Source organism: Scyliorhinus canicula, chromosome 19 (genome assembly GCF_902713615.1).
Source record: "Scyliorhinus canicula chromosome 19, sScyCan1.1, whole genome shotgun sequence".
NCBI classification, from domain to species: domain Eukaryota; kingdom Metazoa; phylum Chordata; class Chondrichthyes; order Carcharhiniformes; family Scyliorhinidae; genus Scyliorhinus; species Scyliorhinus canicula.
Window position 1 is genome coordinate 96,712,069 of NC_052164.1, and position 19,468 is coordinate 96,731,536.

General features: G+C 46.9%; 1 protein-coding gene across 11 annotated transcripts in view; it reads right to left on the reverse strand.

The window, feature by feature from the left end:
• Positions 1-2,813: 2,813 nt before the first annotated feature.
• Positions 2,814-19,468, reverse strand: part of LOC119954478 (centrosomal protein of 164 kDa-like) — a 261,857-nt gene continuing 245,202 nt past the window's right edge. For all 11 annotated transcript variants that reach the window (XM_038779755.1, XM_038779752.1, XM_038779751.1 and 8 more), the window contains 2 exons: positions 19,297-19,419; positions 2,814-3,243 (listed from right to left, as the gene is read on the reverse strand). In XM_038779755.1, the coding sequence (XP_038635683.1) occupies positions 3,147-3,243; positions 19,297-19,419 (220 nt within the window). In that variant the 3' untranslated portion in view covers positions 2,814-3,146. The remainder of the gene's footprint in view (positions 3,244-19,296; positions 19,420-19,468) is intronic.

Consider the following 19,468-nt stretch of genomic DNA (forward strand, 5'->3'; position numbering starts at 1 on the left):
ATTACATTGCTGTCTGTGGAACCCTGCTGTGCACAATTTGGTTGTTATGTTTCCAACATTACAACAAAGATTACAGTTCATTTTGAGTAAAGCAATTTGGGATGTTTTGAGATTGTGAAAGATGCTATATAATTGCTAGCTCTTTCCTTCTTCTTTGCCTCAGATACTCCTACTTTATAGATATATGCAGCTTTCAGCCTTTTCTCTTGTAGCACACAATTATCGTGCCCCTCCATCCCACCCCACGGCAGTCTGCAAAAGCAGGAAATAGTAATAATAGCCAATATGTTCTAACAATCTGGACTTCATGTATATGGAGAAGATGGAAAATTAACAGGTTGAACTCAATTCAGTGGGGAAACTCAGACATTCACTGCTGCTTAATTATTGCCATTCAACACCTTCATCGCAACTCTAATCAGGTCTGTCACACTTTTGAAGATACCACTTTAACTGGCATGATAATTAGGGTCAAAGAGCCAAACATGTTCCACATAAGGTAGGGTCTAATGAAATACGCACATCTCAGACTTATTTATGTCATGCTTTTACCTTGGGAAATGTTGAAATTAGTATTTCTAATTTGAATTAGAACACTTTCTAAAGCATTGCATGCTTGTCTATTTTTGCACCCTTGAGCAATGCAGTTTCAAGGTATCATAAACTGCATCCAAGGTTTGGTTCAGTAACTGCCTAGTAGTGAAGATTTCACTTCGAAATTCCGCTCTACGAAGGACCACAATGTAGAACAAGAAATGCACAGATTTCTTCATCACAGAATTTAAATGTTTCCCACAGGGACGGGGAAGGTGCTGTTTTTCTCAGAAACCTTTCATTCTGAACTTCTCTGTTGTCGTCGATTTAAATTTAGGCCAAAAATAAAACAAAAGTAATCTCGGCACAACTTTCTCAGGGTTATACTGCCTATCATAATTCAATGTTTATTTTTACTAAGATTTGCCTGTCATGACAGCACTGTGGGTGTACATATTCCACAAGGGCTGCAGTCAATCACGGAAACTGTTCATCACCACCTTCTCAAGGACAATCAGGAATGGGTAATACCATGCCTGGGATGCCCACATCCCAGAAACAAAATCTAATTAAAATGCAACTAAGTCCTGTTTTATTAGAATAAATGAAATAGAGCTGCATATTTGCAGCCTGGTTTGATCCCTGCCATTGTCACATTGTTGTTTTTTAGACCGTAAAACTCTCTGGTCGATCAATGCACAGGTGCCTAGGAGTAACTAAGTAGGAAGCAAATTTCGTTGAAAACTTCAGATAGCGCTATGAACCTTGAAAGCTAATCTGTATAGCTATTACAGCCTCCTCAGTCTCTGGGATGTGCGCTATTTCTGTGGTGTAGTATGGCTTTTTTCCCTCACCTTCGATTTAGCTCCTATATACTTAGAAGATACTTCAATGCAAAATGAATTTGTTTCACTTTCTGATTGCGCTTAGTGCTAGTCGTTTTATTGCTAGCTCTATAAATAAAAATAAACCTCTCAATAATAATTCACAGCAAATAAATTGAAGTATTTAACTAACTATTACTAATGTTACACTCCACATTACATCTGACAAGGAGATTTCAGGGCAAGAGGGATTATAGAATGGTTAAATGGAGCTAGAGAGTGAATTTGGCAAGACTTTCAAAATATTAACGATATTGACAGGATTTGATAAAAAATAAGACAAACAAAATCAAGTAAAAATATTCAAGAAGCCATTAAAAGAATTACATGTGGAATTGCTGAGATTAATAAACAGGAAAGGATTTTGCAAAGATATGCACTGCAAATAAATGGTGAATGCCTGGGTCCTGTGCCGCCAACTCTTTTGTTATTTAATCTCTCCTGCCCGCCACCCTATCACACATCTTTCCTTTTGTTCTTTTTCCACCCGTCCCTCATTTCACCTGCTTAAAACCTATTACATTTCCAACATTTCCCAGTTTTGGTGAAAGGCTACTGGCCTGAAAAGTTAAGTCTGCTTCTCTCTCCACTGCTAAACCTGCTGAGTATTTCTAACATTTTCGGTTTCCATTTAACAAAGTTAGACTTTCGGAAACAAACTTTGAGATTACTTCATAGAAGGAGATTGATTGAGACAGTTGATTCAGGCCAATTGTTCACCATGACAAGAGTTCCAGTACCAAGGACACAAATGGATTAGAACTAATATGGGAAAACCAATAAATCTTTCTCATAAAATGGGTAACAGACAGTGGAATAGGTTCCCAGCGAAAATATTGAAGCTAACAGTATATATAACCTCAAGAGGCAATTAGATGTGTTCATGGGAAGAAAGGCGATTGAAGAATGCGATGAAATGCGGGTGGATGAAATAGAGATTGATTAAAAAGGAGGGGATATGATCGAGCTCATGCCCCTTTCAAGCTTCTATAAGCTTGACCACCAATGCTCAGTCTGAAATAGAACCCTTATACTTATCTGATAAAGAAATGTAGATTTGAGAGTTAGAAATATTGAATTCTAGCCTGGAGTGGAGAAACATATGTAAACAGACAAGCAACTATTGGCCTGTAACTTATAACACAGAGAATCTACTTGGTATTGCAAGGCCAGGGAAACAGGAGACATCTGGTGGCAACCTAGGCAATCCTATATCTTGAACATAATATGAACCACAGATTGGGCTTGTAGAGGAAAACACAGCTGGAGAAGGAGCTTTCCTTTGCAAACACTTGCACTCTCTTAAATATCCAGGTCCAGGTGTCTTTTCCTGGGCATTAAGTGACACAACAATAACTGCAATATCATGCAAAATGAAAACATCAAATCATTGCATTTGAAAATAAATAAAGCATTTTTTATGCACACTTCAATCAGTTATACCTTTGGCAGAATGCATGGTAACCCTTAACCCCACCCCCACATCATCATCCTGCCCACCACAGTTTTTGGTACTTTGTACATAACATCTAAATAATCACGTGGGTTATTTAGAAAAATGCTCGGTAGTACATACTTTATTGCTACCTATGACAATTTCATAATTAATTACTATAATCATTTATGAAATAGGTGCTTTCCAAGAAGGGGTTCTGGGGCTGGTTTAGAATAAGATATTATTTCACTCTTACAGATACAGTGAAACTACCGTTAGAAAACCTCAGCTTTTCAAAAGTGGTAGACTTTGATTTGATTATTTTCATCCAATCCAAGCTGGATTAAACCTTGCGTGGAGGGAGTCCTGCTTGTTCTTGTGAAGAGAGGACTGTAAATGTACATAAAGGAAAAGTAACAATGTTTTGATAGCTGCATGAGATTTTGCAGTAGACTGTTTATTAGCTGGCAGTAATACGCATAGAAACATAGAAAATAGGAGCAATAAATCATTCGGCCCTTTGAGTCTGCCGGGCCATTCAATATGATCATGGCCGATCATCTATCTCAACACCATCCTCCCGCTTTCCCCATACCCCATGACACCTTCAGAATCTAGAAATTTATAGAACATAGAACATTACAGCGCAGTACGGGCCCTTCGGCCCTCGATGTTGCGCCGACCTGTGAAACCATCTGAAGCCTATCTGACCTACACTATTCCATTTTCATCCATATGTCTATCCAGTGACCACTTAAATGCCCTTAAAATTGGTGAGTCTACTACTGTTGCAGGCAGGGCGTTCCACACCCCTACTACTCTCTGAGTAAAGAAACTGCCTCTGACATCTGTCCTATATCTACCACCCCTCAATTTAAAGCTATGTCCCCTCGTGTTGGTCATCACCATCCGAGGAAAAAGACTCTCACTGTCCACCCTATCTAACCCTCTGACTATCTTATATGTCTCTATTAAGTCACCTCTCAGCCTTCTCCTTTCTAACGAAAACACCCTCAAGTCCCTGAGCCTTTCCTCGTAAGACCTTCCCTCCATACCAGGCAACATCCTAGTAAATCTCCTCTGAACCCTTTCCAAAGCTTCCACATCCTTCCTATAATGTGGTGACCAGAACTGCACGCAGTACTCCAGGTGCGGCCGAAGCAGAGTTATGTACAGCTGCAGCATGACCTTGTGGCTCCGAAACTCAATCCCCCTGCTGATAAAGGCAAGCACACCATATGCCTTCTTAACAGCCCTATTAACCTGGGTGGCAACTTTCAGGGATTTATGTACCTAGATGCCGAGATCTCTCTGTTCATCTACACTACCAAGAATCTTGCCATTAGCCCAGTACTCTGCATTCCTGTTACTCCTTCCAAAGTGAACCACCTCACACTTTTCCGCATTAAACTCCATCTGCCACCTCTCAGCCCAGCTCTGCAGCTTATCTATGTCCCTCTGTATCCTATAACATCCTTCAGCACTATCCACAACTCCACCGACCTTCGTGTCATCTGCAAATTTACTAACCCATCCTTCTACACCCTCTTCCAGGTCATTTATAAAAATGACAAACAGCAGTGGCCCCAAAACAGATCCTTGTGGTACACCACTACAGTAGTCCCCCGTTATAACGCGGGTGTTGGGGTCCAAGGCAGCCACCCGCGTTGCATCCGAGCCGCGGATATCCACGATGGGGGTTTTTTGGCTCCGCAACTTTTTTTTGGACCGGAAGCATTGGATAAAACCTTCGATCAGAGTTCTGATAAGAACTTACTTTAGTTGACTGCAGAATTATTACATTATGCTACCACAAGTTAAATATAAGTTAAAGTAAGAAAGTAGCACTTCTAAATTTATTTAAAAATCTATGCATGCGCTTCCCATTGTGAGTCTACGGGGGGCGGGGGGAGAGATCAGACCCCCGTAGACTCACAATGGGAAGCGCATGCATAGATTTTTAAATAAATTTAGAAGTGATACTTTCTTACTTTAACTTATATTTAACTTATGGTAGCATAATGTAAGTTAAAGTAAGAAAGTAGCACTTCCAAATTTATTTAAAAATCTATGCATGCGCTTCCCATTGTGAGTCAACGGGGGGCGGGGGGAGAGATCAGACCCCCGTAGACTCACAATGGGAAGCGCATGCATAGATTTTAAAATAAATTTAGAAGTGTTACTTTCTTACTTTAACTTATATTTAACTTATGGTAGCATAATGTAATAATTCTGCAGTCAACTAAAGTAAGTTCTTATCAGAACTCTGATCGAAGGTTTTATCCAATGCTTCCGGTCCAAAACAAAAGTTGCAGAGCCAATATGCAGCAGTGGCTGCAGGTTTGATTGCTATAATAAACTGACAGCATCAATTTCTCCTGGTCCTTGAAACTATATGAATAGAATCTGCATAACCCACCACCTAGTTCCCTTAGTTCATATTAGGAAACCACAGAAACTTACCAGGAACGCTGCTCCTCTCTCACTGAATCTCCCTCCAATCAGCCGGCAGTGTCAATTTCAGCGGCGGGCTCACTTTGGTCCGGAGAGGGAAGCTGACAGTTGGGGTCCATAAGCTCCCCCGCCGTATATCGCGAACCGCGGTATTGCTGAGCGCGATATAACGGGGGACTACTGTAGTAACTGAACTCCAGGATGAACATTTGCAATCAACCATCACCCTCTGTCTTCTTTCAGCTAGCCAATTACTGATCCAAACCGCTAAATCACCTTCAATCCCATACTTCCTTATTTTCTGCAATAGCCTACCGTGGGGAACCTTATCTATTTATTTCTTAAATATGTCCAGTGACTTGCCCTCCTTTTGTGGCAGAGATCTCCACAGGTTCACCATCCTCTCAGTGAAGACGTTTCTCCTCATCTCAGTCCTAAATGGTTTACCCCGTATCGTGAGACTGTGACCTCCTTGTTCCAGACCCTCCAGCCAGAGGAAACAACAACCTCCAGTCTGTCCAGCCCTGCCAGAATTTTATAGATCCCCTGTCATTCTTCTAAATTCCAGTGAATAAAGGCCAGTCAATCCACTCTTGCCATCCCAGGAATCAGTCTGGGATTGGCCACACTAAATTGCCCCTTAATTGGAAAAAATAATTGGGTAATCTAAATTTTAAAAAAATGGAATGCCCCATGTATGGTCTCATCAAGGCCTTGTACAGCTGTAGCAAGACATCCTTGCTCCTATACTCAAGTCCTGTTGCCATTTGCCTTCCTAACTGCTTGCTGTACCTGCAGGCTTGCTTTCAGTGACTGGTGAATGCCGATATTTCCCAATCTACCAACTTTGAAATTATACTCTGCCATTCTGTTTGTGTCATCAGCAAACTTGGAAATATTACATTTGGCTCCCTCATCTAAATCATTGATGTATATTGTAATAGACGGGGCCCAAGCACTGATCCTTGCGGGACCCCACTAGTTACCGCCTGCCATTTCAAAAAAGAGCCACTTATTCCTACTCTCTGTTTCCTGTCTGCTAACCAATTCTCAATCCATGTCAATCTATTACCCCCAATTCCATGTGATTTAATTTTGCACACTAACCTCTTTTGTGGGACTTTATCAAAGGTTTTCTGAAAATCCAAATACGCCACCATCCACTGGCTCACCCTTATCTATTCTACTAGTTACGTCCTCAATAAACTCCAGCAGGTTTATCAAACATGATTTCCTTTTAATACATCCAAGTTGATTTTGTCTTATCCCATAAATATTTTCTGGAGCACGGTTCGATTCCTGTACCAGCCTCCCTGGACAGGCGCCGGAATGTGGCGACTAGGGGCTTTTCACAGTAACTTCATTGAAGCCTACTCGTGACAATAAGCGATTTTCATTTTTCATTTTCCATTTTCATTTTATTGCATCCTTTATAATAGACTCCAGCATTTTCTCTACTACTGATGTTTAGCTAACTAGAACATAGAACAGTACAGCACAGAACAGGCCCTTCAGCCCTCAATGTTGTGCCGAGCCATGATCACCCTACTCAAACCCACGTATCCACCCTATACCCGTAACCCAACAACCCCACCCTTAAACTGGTCTGTAATTCCCTGTTTTCTCCCTCCCTGCTTTTTTAAATAGTGGGGTTACACTTGCCACCCTTCAATCTACCAGGACTGTTCCAATTCTGGAAGATGACACTCCATCCATCCAACACATCCATGACCACCTCCTTTAGTACCCTGGGATGCAGATTGTCAGGCTCTTGGGATTTATGAGCTTTCAGTCTCATTAACCTCTCTGGCACTATTTTCTTTTAAGCAATATTAATTTCCTTCAATTCCTCCTTCTCCATAGACCCTTGGTTCCTTAGCATTTCTGGGAATTTATTTGTGTCTTCCTCCATGAAGACAGACCTAAAGTAGTTGTGAATTGCTCTGCCATTTCCTAGTTTTCTCTATTATAAATTCTCATGTTTTGGTCTGTCTTCCATTAATCCTTTTGTTTTTAAATACAGATGGAAGCTTTTACCTTCTGCTTTTATGTTCATTGCAATTTTACTCTCATACGCCAATTTACTGTCTTAAACAACCTCTTGGTCCTCCTTTGCTGAATTCTGAACAATCCTCCCAATCCTCATGCTTGCTACTTTGTCCAGCAACTTTCTACGACTCCTCATTGTATCTAACACTTTTCTTATTTTAGTTTGTAGGCCATGGTTGGGCCGCTTTTCTTTTTGGGCATGATCCAACGGCTACGCTGTGCCAGAAAAGCAGCTCGCCGCGGGGCAGCATGGGAGTTGAAAGCCGGGAGACCCCGCTCCCGGGACCAACCCTGCTCACAACGCCTCGCGAGACCCAAAGCGATTTTGCGAGGTGTTGCGATGTGGATCCCGTCCACAATGGGTGGAATCACTTTTTGGAAAATCTGAATATTACAGCGAGGCAGTAAACCTCACTCTAACGTGGAGATTCGCAGGTTACCTGAGGCTTTGGGATTCAACCCCTCGCCTCAGAGATCTCGGCCGAGCGCCGTTCGATACTGGTCCCCACAAACGGAGAACAGATGGGGCGGCAGTCCTGGGGGTCTCTCAGGGGATTGGCGGTCCCCAGCTGTCTTCCCTTTGGGCATGGTGATGCCCTGGCACTTCTGGTATCTCCTAGGTACCGCCACCGGGGTGCCAGCCTGGCACTGCCAACTGGCTTGGGCACTGCCAAGGTGCCAAACTGGCATTATTTGCGTATGCGCAATTGGGCCGTGGTCACCCGGCGTGTGTTTGGGGGGGGGGGGGGGGGGGCCGGGGATCTTCCCTTGGTGAGTTCGGGCTGGGGGAGTGGGGGGTTACAAAGAGGCTTCTTTTCGTATTAGCCATCTGCTAGTGAGAGATAAAAAGCATTCACCCATTACAAATTTATCAAGGAGACGATGACGGTTGTTGCCGATAATTAGTTCAAAGACTTGCAAAACAAAGATGGAATTATGACAGCCATCAAGAGCATGTTGCTTTAACAGTAGTCGATCGCAATCGACAAGTCAACCCCAGGGTCTCGAACAATCGACTGTCGTTGCCTGCCGAACCACGGCAAATTGAGTGAGACTTGGGATTTCGCGTAAAGACAAGTAAATAAGCTAATTGCCGACTAAACCGCACAAAATTGCATGAGACTCAATTTGGGCTGGATTCTTCGCAGACCCGCAAATCACGTTTGGCATGAGGGCGGGGAATCAAAGTTCCAGATGGAATCGGACCCGGCACCGCTCCGGCGATTCTCCGGGTCCTGAATATTTGCCCATCTGCAAATGACGCCGCGCGGCTGGGGGGCCATTGCCAGAGGCCCTCCCAGCGGTACTCCGCTTCCGAACAGCCGAGTTCCCGACGGCATAGAACTAATATGGTATGGCCAGTTGGGATTCTCACGTGGTGATTGCGGACTCAGGCCGCGGCCGCCCTGATGTGTGCGTGTGTGTTGGGGGGGGGGGGGGGGGGGGGGGGGGGAAATCGAGCACCGGGGGGGCTTTATGGGCGGCCGGTGCAGTGATCGGACTGGAAGGATCCTCGAATGTGCGGCCGATTGGCGGGGGTAGTCTAGTTTGCTGCTGTTGGTCCGCAGTCCGAGTCCCCCATGGCGCTCGGCTTGGCCGCTGGAGGCCGCCGCCGTGCGCATGTGCGGACTCGGAACTGGAAGTGCGGGGGCCCGTGTCCGCAGCCAAACTGCGTGAAGCTCCCCGGGTCTCTGCTCGCCCTCAGAAGATAAGTGAATCGAATTTTTTTTTGCAGGAAACTGGGGAGTGCAACGCCAGCGTTTATACATCAATGTGGGGACATAGTCCCATTTTGGGAGAATCCAGCCCAGGATTTCTCGTAATGACGAGCGAATTGGCTCATTGCCTGTCGAACTATGCCAAATTGCACGAGACGAGGGAATTTCTCTTATTGACTGCCAAATAATGAAAAAAGCTGCGGGACTCAGGCAACGAGATTGTTTCGGGCGCCAAAACTTGGAGTAAGCTGGCTGAAGACAAAATGATGAGCGAGTAGCCAGGGACCTCCAAGAGGGTAAAAATCTACCATTTTCACCAGGAATGGGAAAACAAATATATTTTTACGAATGTCAAAGGCAAGACCATTTGTCAACAGACTAGCCTTGAGTAAAAGAGGCAATTTGGAATGGCATCACAAGACAACGTGTGCAAACCTTAAAGAAAATTTCCTTTCAAACTGCGCAATTCGGACAAAGAGTTGGGGAGTTTAAGGGAATTTTGAAGGCTTTTTTAAAAAACAAAGCACTCTTTTCAAAACCTGCGGCTAAAGGTGAGGTTAACAAAGAGGCGTCTTTTCACATTAGCATTCTGCTGGCAAAAGATAAGAAACCATTCACCAATGGCGAATTTATCAATTAGGCTCTGAAGGTTGCTGCCGATACTTAGTTCAAAGACTTGAAAAACAAAGGTGAAATTATGACAGTATCAAGAGCATGCTGCTTAAAAAGTAGCCAGAAGGGTGGAATTGTCCGAGGGTACACCAAGTACACCAAGATTTATCAGGCTGAGAATGTTTCTCACGCAATTTGGTGAATGTGTAGACACGATGGTCAAGGCCCAGCTGATTGTTTTTGTTCGCATAGCATTCAAAGACTCAACAAATGAGGACTTTCTCACTCTTTTGACATTCAAAGAGAAGATAAGGGGCGAGGATGTCTACAACAAATACAAACATTACGTGACTGAGAAAGACATTCCAATCAAGAAATTCAATCACAACCAATGATGCACCATGGCTGGGTATCAAAACAGACTTTGTAGAAATGATCCCGAATTCCCCTCCTGTGTCAATTACCACTGTGCTATCCACCAGCAAGATTATTGCCTTTTCTCTTGTAATGACAGTTGTCAAGATCGTCAACTCAATTTGTTCCAGAACTCTGGAACATCACTTTCTCAAATGATTACTTGATGAGCTTGATGCTGCCTACGGTGAACTAATTTTTGATGCAGATGTGAGGTGGTTAAGTCGAAGAGAAGTCCTCCAGAGATTTTTAGATCTGATTTTTAGATTTTAGAAATGAGGTGTAGAGCAAGCTGCTGGAAAAATTCATGGTTACTAAATTGTAAAATTGATTGAGCTGAATCATGAGCTGAAAGGGACAGTGAGTCATGATCAGTGCAGCGAATGAGTTCAAGTTGAAACTGAGCTGCTGGTCCTCTCCGTTGAGAACAAAATTACTGAGCACTTCCAAAACAGGAAAAAAATCCAACAACGGGTCAAACAGAAACACATTCTGTGACCACCAGGAAAAGGTATTTAGCAGACAATTTCAGGAGTTAGACAAGATGGAATAAATCACTATGCTTGTCTCAAATCCTTTTCTTCAAGTGGACATTGGAGAACTGATCTCACAATTTCAGCAGGTGTTTGAACAAGCGGTGGACTTGACATGGAAATAATCGCCATGCAAAATGACATAGAGCTGAAAGCTAGGCCAAGGGATAAAGACTTTTGGGGACTTGTAGACAGAGAGAAGTTCCCTGTTCTGACATCCTGCACACTCACAGTGACGGCCTACTTTGGTTCCACATACTTCCATGATTTGGCCTTTTCCCCAAAGAAAATCATCAAGTCCAAGTATTGCACTCGTCTCTCAGATGCCCACCTGACGGATTGCAAGAGACTGTCCTTTTGAAACTATGATTCAGACTTCACAGCACTCACAGATAGCTTGCAAGCATTAAGAATAGGTGAGTGTGGGCAGCACGGTGGCCTAGTGGTTAGCACAACCGCCTCACGGCACTGAGGTCCCAGGTTCGATCCCGGCTCTGGGTCACTGTCCATGTGGAGTTTGCACATTCTCCCCGTGTCTGCGTGGGTTTCGCCCCCCCCCCCACAACCCAAAAATGTGCAGAGTAGGTGGATTGGCCACGCTAAAAATTGCCCCTTAATTAGAAAAAATAATTGGCTAATCTAAATTTATAAAAAAAAAAGAATAGGTGAGTGTTATGTATAGTGTGCATTTCTGGGGGGTTTAGTACAGTTGAATTTTTAAGAGGCGATCTCGTGCTGCGAAACATGTCCCTAACTACCCAAACTGGAAACATCATGACAGTAATCAAGACCTGCTGGTTCAAAAATCTGGGACGGGATTCTCCCGGATCGGACAATTGCCGGGGGGCGGCGTGATTCCTGCCCCCACCGGCTGCCGAATTCTCTGGAGATTTGGCGTGGGCGGGAATCGCGCCGTGCCGGTTGGTGGCCGTTGGCAGCCCCCCCCCCCCCCGGCGATTCTCCGGCCCGCAATGGGCTGAGTGGCTGCCTGTTTTCGGCGGGTCCCACCGCCGTATGTTACGGCAGTTATTTACCGTCGGAACATTGCTCCGCAGGAGGCCTCCGGGGTGGCGCGGGGGGATCTGGCCCCGGGGGGTGCCCCCATGGTGGCCTGGCCCTTGATTGGAGCCCACCGATTTGCCGGCGGGCCTGTGCCCTGGGGGCACTCTATTCCTCCGCGCCGGCCGGTGTAACGGTGCGCGATGCCCGGCGCGGAGATGAACCCCCTCTGGGCATGCACTGGGTGACTCCAGTACACGCTGGCGCTCCCGTGCAAGCGCCAACTTGCGGCAGCCGGCGGGGGCCCTTCAGCGCCGGTTGGCGCAAACCACTCCAGCGCCGGCCTAGCCCCTGAAGGTGCGGAGGATTCTGCATCGGAGTTGCCCGCCCCGCCGGTTTCAGAAGAATCCTGCCCCTGGACTCTGTTACCTAATAGCACTGCATCAGTGGGAAAATATGGATGGCAATAAATGCTAGGGATGCCGACCTGCCAAAAATCAATTAAAAATATATTTGAAGGACGTTTTACTCAACTCATTGTCAATGAAGGAGTTATTATTAACGCTGCAAAAAAAGAAAAAAATATTTTCACGTCATCCTTTTATTTAAAATCTTGGTGCTGCTGAAGTCATTACTCGCACTGGGGAATTACGGAGCCATATAATGTGGAGCAGCTCAACCGATATATACTTGAAACTTTCTGGGTTACACTTTTACTCATGCCAGTTCAGCTGCCTTATACTATCTGCCTCAGTGGCTCCTCCAAGACATTTCTACCGATGACACCACCAGTGCAGTTTAACTCGAATAAACACCGAGCTAATTCTTTTTAAACGGGCAGCACAGATCGGAACATGAGGGTAAAAAAATGGTGCAGCAAATCGTCAAGCTTGTAAGATCGCCCGTGCCACAGACTTCCTGGAGTCAGGGAGATTGCTCTGGAGTGGCGTCAAGTGCAGGCCAAGTTTCGTGGGCAATGCAATATCCCTATAATTGTACAAAACCGCATAATAAGATTAAGATTGAATTGGGAATTAATTGAAGCTCGTGTCCTTTTCTTCATAGAATGATTTATAACCACTGCAGCAGGTGGTACCTGAAGGTCAGGGAGGTGATAAATCACAGCAATTCATCGATGGGCACAGTTCCTCGTGACTCGTACAAAGTGGCATTCGTAGCTCCCTGGAGCAGGGACTTCTTCCAGCCACTTAGCTATTATCGGTGCTCATAAAGGCCACGGAAAATGAGGCAGGATGCAACCTCAAAAATATATATGCATACCATCATGACAATTCTCCCTCCACTATCCTTGGGTGGGATTTTACAACTGTGGTGAATGTAATATATGTTAATATATATGTTAATTCACACTGTTGTTGTAAGCACAGTAGCGCTGTCCTACCACCAGGGGGAGTAGCGCTGGGAGCACTTAGGAACTTGTACTGGGCTCCACCCTTGGTTCCGCCCATGACTCCTCCCCCTAGTGCAGCTGTATAAGTACCCGTGTCCAGAGTCAGCCTGGGTCACTACGAGTTCATCGACAGGTAACAGGCTGGCTCTGAAGTAAGTCGATTAAAGCCTAGATTCACATCGGAAACACGTGTCTGGTGAATTGATGGTTCCATCAATTTAATCGACTTAAGAACAGTAAAAATCGATTATGGAATCGGCCCTCAAGCTTGGACGCCTGGAACTCACCCGCAGGATACAGAGGCTAAAGAAATCTTCTCCCACTGGATCCGGTGCTTCAAGGCCTACCTGGCCGAAGCGAGCACAGCCAAAACTACAGAGGATCAGAAGCTAAGTCTACTGCACGCGAGGGTGAGCCACAGAATCTCGACGCAACTAAACTCGGCCAGTTCATATACTGTGGCGCTAGCAGTTCTCGAAAAAATGTATGTAAGGCCCATTGAAGAAGTTTACGCTCGCCATGTGTTCACGACTCGCCGTCAGCGGCCTACGGAATCACTCGCCGAATTCCTAAGAGAACTTAACAATTTGTCCAATGACTGTAATTACCAAGCGGTCACCCCGGCTGAACACAGGGAATTGGCGGTACGCGATGTTTTTGTAGCGGACCTCAGGTCTAACTATGTGCGCCAACGACTGCTGGAAAAGGGGGCCCAGGACTTAGAAACGACTGTGGAAGCTGCGACCACGATGGATGGCTCCTTCTGCAGCCTTAACTCGTTCCCCGCGGACCCCGCGACCCAATCATGGGTCCCCGCCAGCGACTCCCCCAGGCCTGTGCTACGCGGCCGTCCAGCCAGTCACTATGCTGCTCCAGTCTGCCATTGCTGCCGCCAGAATCAGCACCCGCGGCAGCACTGCCTGGCCCGCAACGCGACCTGCAGCAGCTGCGGGCGAAAAGGGCATTACGCAAGAGTGTGCCTCGCTAAAAGGGCCCCAGCTTCCAATTCCTCAGTGACTCGCAGTAACCACTCCCCTCACTCACAGCCCCGCGGGGCCCGAAACGCTGCGGGGCCTGCGTCATGGGGGCCGCCATCTTGGACGCCATCTTCCTCGCCGCCCGCCACGTGCGATCCACGGGCCCGATCGGCATCTCCGCGCTCGGACAACTCAGCGGAGGAATTCAAACTAAACTATGAACTCAGAGGGCAGTCATCACGGGGCCACTCCAGCACAGCTGATCGAGCCGCCGACTACCCGCAACTCAGCGCGGTCACCCTGGACCAATCACGACCAAAGAATCTACGAAACTCGATGGCAGAGGTCCATATCAACGGGTACAAAACGCCATGCCTCTTCGACTCCGGGAGCACAGAGAGCTTCATACACGCAGACCTGGTAAGACGCTGTTCGCTCCCCATTTTCCCCGCGCAGCAAACTATCGCGCTCGCTGCAGGCTCCCACTCGGTCCAGATCCAGGGGCGCACCGCCACGACACTCACAATCTGAGGCGCTAGTTACTCGAAGTTCAAACTCTACGTTTTGCCCGAACTCTGCGCGCCACTCTTATTAGGCCTAGACTTCCAATGCAACCTCAAGAGCCTCACCCTCAGCTTCGGAGGGCCCCTGCCCCCACTCACGATCTGCAGCCTCGCTACGCTGCGAATTCCTCCCCCTCCTCTCTTTGCCAATCTCACTAAGGACTGTAAACCCGCAGCCACTCGTAGCAGGCGGTATAGCCTGCTGGATAGGGTATTTGTCAGAGCAGAGGTCCGAAGGCTACTCAGTGAGGGGGTTATAGAGGCCAGCAATAGTCCCTGGAGAGCTCAGGTGGTGGTCGTTAAGACCAGGGAAAAATTCCCTATAGTGGTCGACTACAGTCAGACTATAAATAGATTTACGCTCCTCGACGCGTATCCCCTCCCCAGGATTGCAGACATGGTAAACCAAATCGCCCAGTACCGGCTCTTTTCCACGGTGGATCTGAAGTCTGCATACCACCAGCTCCCAATCCGCCCGGAGGACCGCCACTACACGGCATTCGAGGCCTATGGCCGCCTCCTCCATTTCCTCCGGGTCCCTTTCGGCGTCTGGGGTCTCGGTGTTCCAACGAACAATGGACCGAATGGTGGACCAGTACGGGCTGCGGGCCACGTTTCCGTACTTGGACAATGTCACCATCTGCGGCTATGACCAGCAGGACCATGACGCCAACCTCCACCGTTTTCTCCAGACGGCACAGAAACTGAATTCCACGTACAAGGAGAAATGCGTTTTCCGCACATCCAGACTAGCCATCCTCGGCTATGTCGTGGAAAACGGAGTCCTGGGCCCCGACCCGGACCGTATGCGCCCTAGAACTCTTAGAACTCCCCCTCCCTCATTGTCCCAAGGCTCTCAAACGGTGCTTGGGATTTTTTTCCTACTACGCCCAGTGGGTCCCTCAATATGCGGACAAAGCCCGCCCACTCTTTAGGGCCACACGATTTCCCCTGTCAGCCGAGGCACTCCAGGCCTTCGACGGCATCAAGGAGGACATCGCCAAAGCGACCATGCGGGCAGTGGATGAATCCACCCCATTTCAGGTAGAGAGCGACGCCTCAGAGGTAGCTCTTGCAGCCACGTTAGATCAGGCAGGGAGACCAGTTGAATTTTTCTCCCGTACCCTCTCCGCTTCAGAACTCCGACACTCTTCAGTCGAGAAAGAAGCACAAGCCATTGTGGAGGCTATCCGTCACTGGAGGCACTACCTCGCAGGTAGGAGGTTCACCCTCATCACCAACCAAAGATCGGTTGTTCATGTTCGACAACTAAGGGGCGAAATAAAAAACGATAAAATTCTGAGGTGGAGGATCGAACTCTCCACCTACAATTACGATATCAAATATCGACCCGGGAAGCTCAATGAGCCTCCAGATGCCCTATCCCGCGGGACATGCGCCAGCGCGCAGATCGACCGATTAAAAAGCATCCACAATGACCTCTGCCACCTGGGGGTCACCCGTCTCGCCCACTACATCAGGGCCCGAAACCTGCCTTTCTCCAATGAGGAGATAAAAGCGGTCACCAGGGACTGCCCGATTTGTGCGGAGTGCAAACCGCACTTCTATTGACCAGACAGGGTCCACCTGGTCAAGGCTTCTAGGCCCTTTGAACGCTTCACGATTGATTTCAAAGGGCCACTCCCCTCAACTAACAAGAACGTTTACTTCCTAAACATCGTAGACGAGTTTTCCCGTTTTCCATTCGCTATCCCATGCCCCGACATGACCTCCCACACAGTCATTAAGGCCCTGCATAGCATCTTAACCCTGTTTGGTTTCCCCAGCTACGTACACAGCGACCGGGGTTCGTCTTTCATGAGCGACGAGCTGCATCAGTACCTGCTCGAAAAGGGCATCACCTCGAGCAGGACTACCAGCTACAACCCCAGGGGGAACGGGAAGGTGGAAAGGGAGAACGCGATGATCTGGAAGACCGTCCTACTGACCCACCGGTCTAGAAAGCTCCAAGTCTCCCAATGGCAGGAGGTCCTCCCAGACGCGCTCCATGCTATTAGGTCCCTTTTGTGTACGGCGACCAACCAGACCCTTCACGAGAGGCTCTTCATTTTTTCCAGGGGCACTACCACGGGGGTCTCACTTCCGGCATGGCTGAGGACGCCGGGCCCCATACTCCTGAGGAAACACATCAGGGCGCACAAAACCGACCCCCTTGTTGAGAAGGTGCGCCTGCTCCACTCCAACCCCCAGTACGCATTCGTCGAGTTCCCTGACGGCCGTCAGGACACTGTATCCCTCCGGGATCTGGCACCCGCCGGATCCAGCGCCCCCCCTACCCCCACAGAAGGATCTCTCACCCTACACCCCATGCTGCCGCCCTCTTGCGCTCCCGGGCCCACGAGCTCGCTCCACCAGTTCCGCACCCCCGCGCCGGCCAGCCTCCAGCGCCCCCAGTCCCCGGTCGAATCAGGAGCGTATGAAGCTCAGATACAACCCTCCCTGGAGTCCACCATCGTACCCCAGCACACCACACCCATCCAGCCACCGCAAGAGGCTGCAACCCCGGTGCTCCACAGATCTCAGCGGACAATTCGACCGCCGGACAGACTGACTTCATAGACTAGACCACCACCCCCGCCGGACTTGATTTTTTTGAAGGGGGTGAATGTGGTGAATATAATATATGTTAATATATGTTAATTTACACTGTTGTTGCAAGCGCAGTAGCGCTGTCCTACCACCAGGGGGAGTAGCGCTGGGAGCACTTAGGAACTTGTACTGGGCTCCACCCTTGGTTCCTCCCCCTAGTGCAGCTGTATAAGTACCCGTGTCCAGAGTCAGCCTGGGTCACTACGAGTTCATCGACAGGTAACAGGCTGGCTCTGAAATAAGTTGATTAAAGCCTAGATTCACATCGGAAACACGTGTCTGGTGAATTGATGATTCCATCAGCAACCCCTCCAGCCGGTGGAACCTTCAGGTCCTGTGGAAACGAACGGAGATTTCAAACGGCTTGCCGCGGGGAAACCCCTCACAGCAGGCCAGGAAATCCCGGCGTTTCATTTAAAAACATGACAGCTGGTTATGGTTACTCTTTCAACATCCAGGGTCATAGCTTTGCCTTTGCCACAGAAGCGGTAGATCCCACAATTGCTTCTCTGGTGATTTTTATTCATAGAATCCTTTAAAACCACCTAGCCATGTCCTCGTGATTCCACAACACTCTCGAACATAAGACCTGACAGCAAATCTGCCTTTCCCTCCTGGCATAGGAGTTCAGATGAATGAGGTGAATGCTGTTTACAAAAAGCCTTTCTTACCTTTAAAAAAAAACTAACTAATTAGGATAGCTGGAATTTAAACAAACTCATTACTGTAAGCTTGCTACAGGAGGCCACTTGGTCAGCCTGCAACTCTCACATCCACCTGTATTCTCTTCCACCTCCAGTCCGATCTGCCTCAGGGTCCACTATGCTCCTGAGCCTGGCTTCAGCAACACATGACTCAGTATTAACAGCCCTTAAGGTGCACACAAGACTGTAGAGCCCACCTATGGAACTGCCTTGTATCAGAGTCTGTTGATTGCGAGGATCAGAAAGACCACCAACTAGGGAACACCCAGATCTGACTTATTATGCAGCAGCACCTCTTCTCCATCACGTCGCAGAGAGAATCATCACTGCGCAATGCAAAGCCAATAGACACATTATTTACAGACTGTGGACTTGCCTTTCAAAAGCAAATTTATCCTGCTTCCACAATGTTTCTGCTGGGCACATAACTCTGTAAAAGAAAATCCCCCCGACCTTTTGTTTTGTAGATAATCTTAAATTTATTCATTTTAGTGACACTTTGACCAGTGGGAATTATTTTTTCCCTCTCTGCCCTTTACAATTTTGAGCACTTCTATCAGATACACTCTTAACCTTTGTTCTGATGAAAAGGGTCTCAGTTTCTTAACGTGACCAATCCACGACTGCCCCAGAAACTTTCAAAGTAAAATTACAATCCCATGAATAATCAAATGGGACAACTATTAGAGAAAGAACGCACCCATTAAGATAAGGTGAAAGAATTGCTTTCAAAATAAGGTTACAGGCAGTTACCATTAGCTACTGAAGTAAGCAATTATATGGGGATAGAGATGAATTTCAAAACCAGTCATTTAGGACTATAACTTCTTTTAACTAATTTTGTGGAGATACTGCGGAATTAAGTACAGCCTAACTCACCTAACGCCAGTCTATGGTGAACCCTTCTCTGCAACAACTCACTCATCATTCAGCCACTTTTTCATGAGCGAAAAATAATCATTATTTAAAAGATAGATTTAAAGAATGCTATTCCCTGTGCAATTCCAGCTTTGTTGTCATGCCCTCAATCCTCTGGGTATATTCGTTGACAACGTCCATTTCTATGAGCCATGGATTAAGTCAGCGACAGATGCAAGCGTGCTTCTTCCCCTCTTCTGATATGACAACAGCTGCTACACCCCCGCTACTGCAGAAACATTTCATGTTGGTTTTAAAAACTCTGCTCTTTAGCTTAACAGCGTCACGAATAACCAAGAATTGGCACAAACAACTACCAGCATTTTGTGCTGTGTTGCCAGTATTAAATCCAGCGCTTAAACCAATTCTTTACCGAATGTACCTTGTAAAAGATTCACATAATTAAATCGAAGGTGACAGAGGGGCCGTTTAATCTCTGCTAACGAGCCCAAAATATGGTTTCAGAATTTTTGAAGGATACATCTTTGGGTCCTTTTTGAAGCCTTCCAGCCATTTCTTATTAGCGTCGATCATCCCTTGAATAGAGCTTCTGTCCCCCTGCGTAATCTTGGAATGTGATTTCTGTAACATCTTTACTTGGTCACTGCGAGAAATTACATTAAATAAACAAATGTTAGCAAAAAACAGCAACT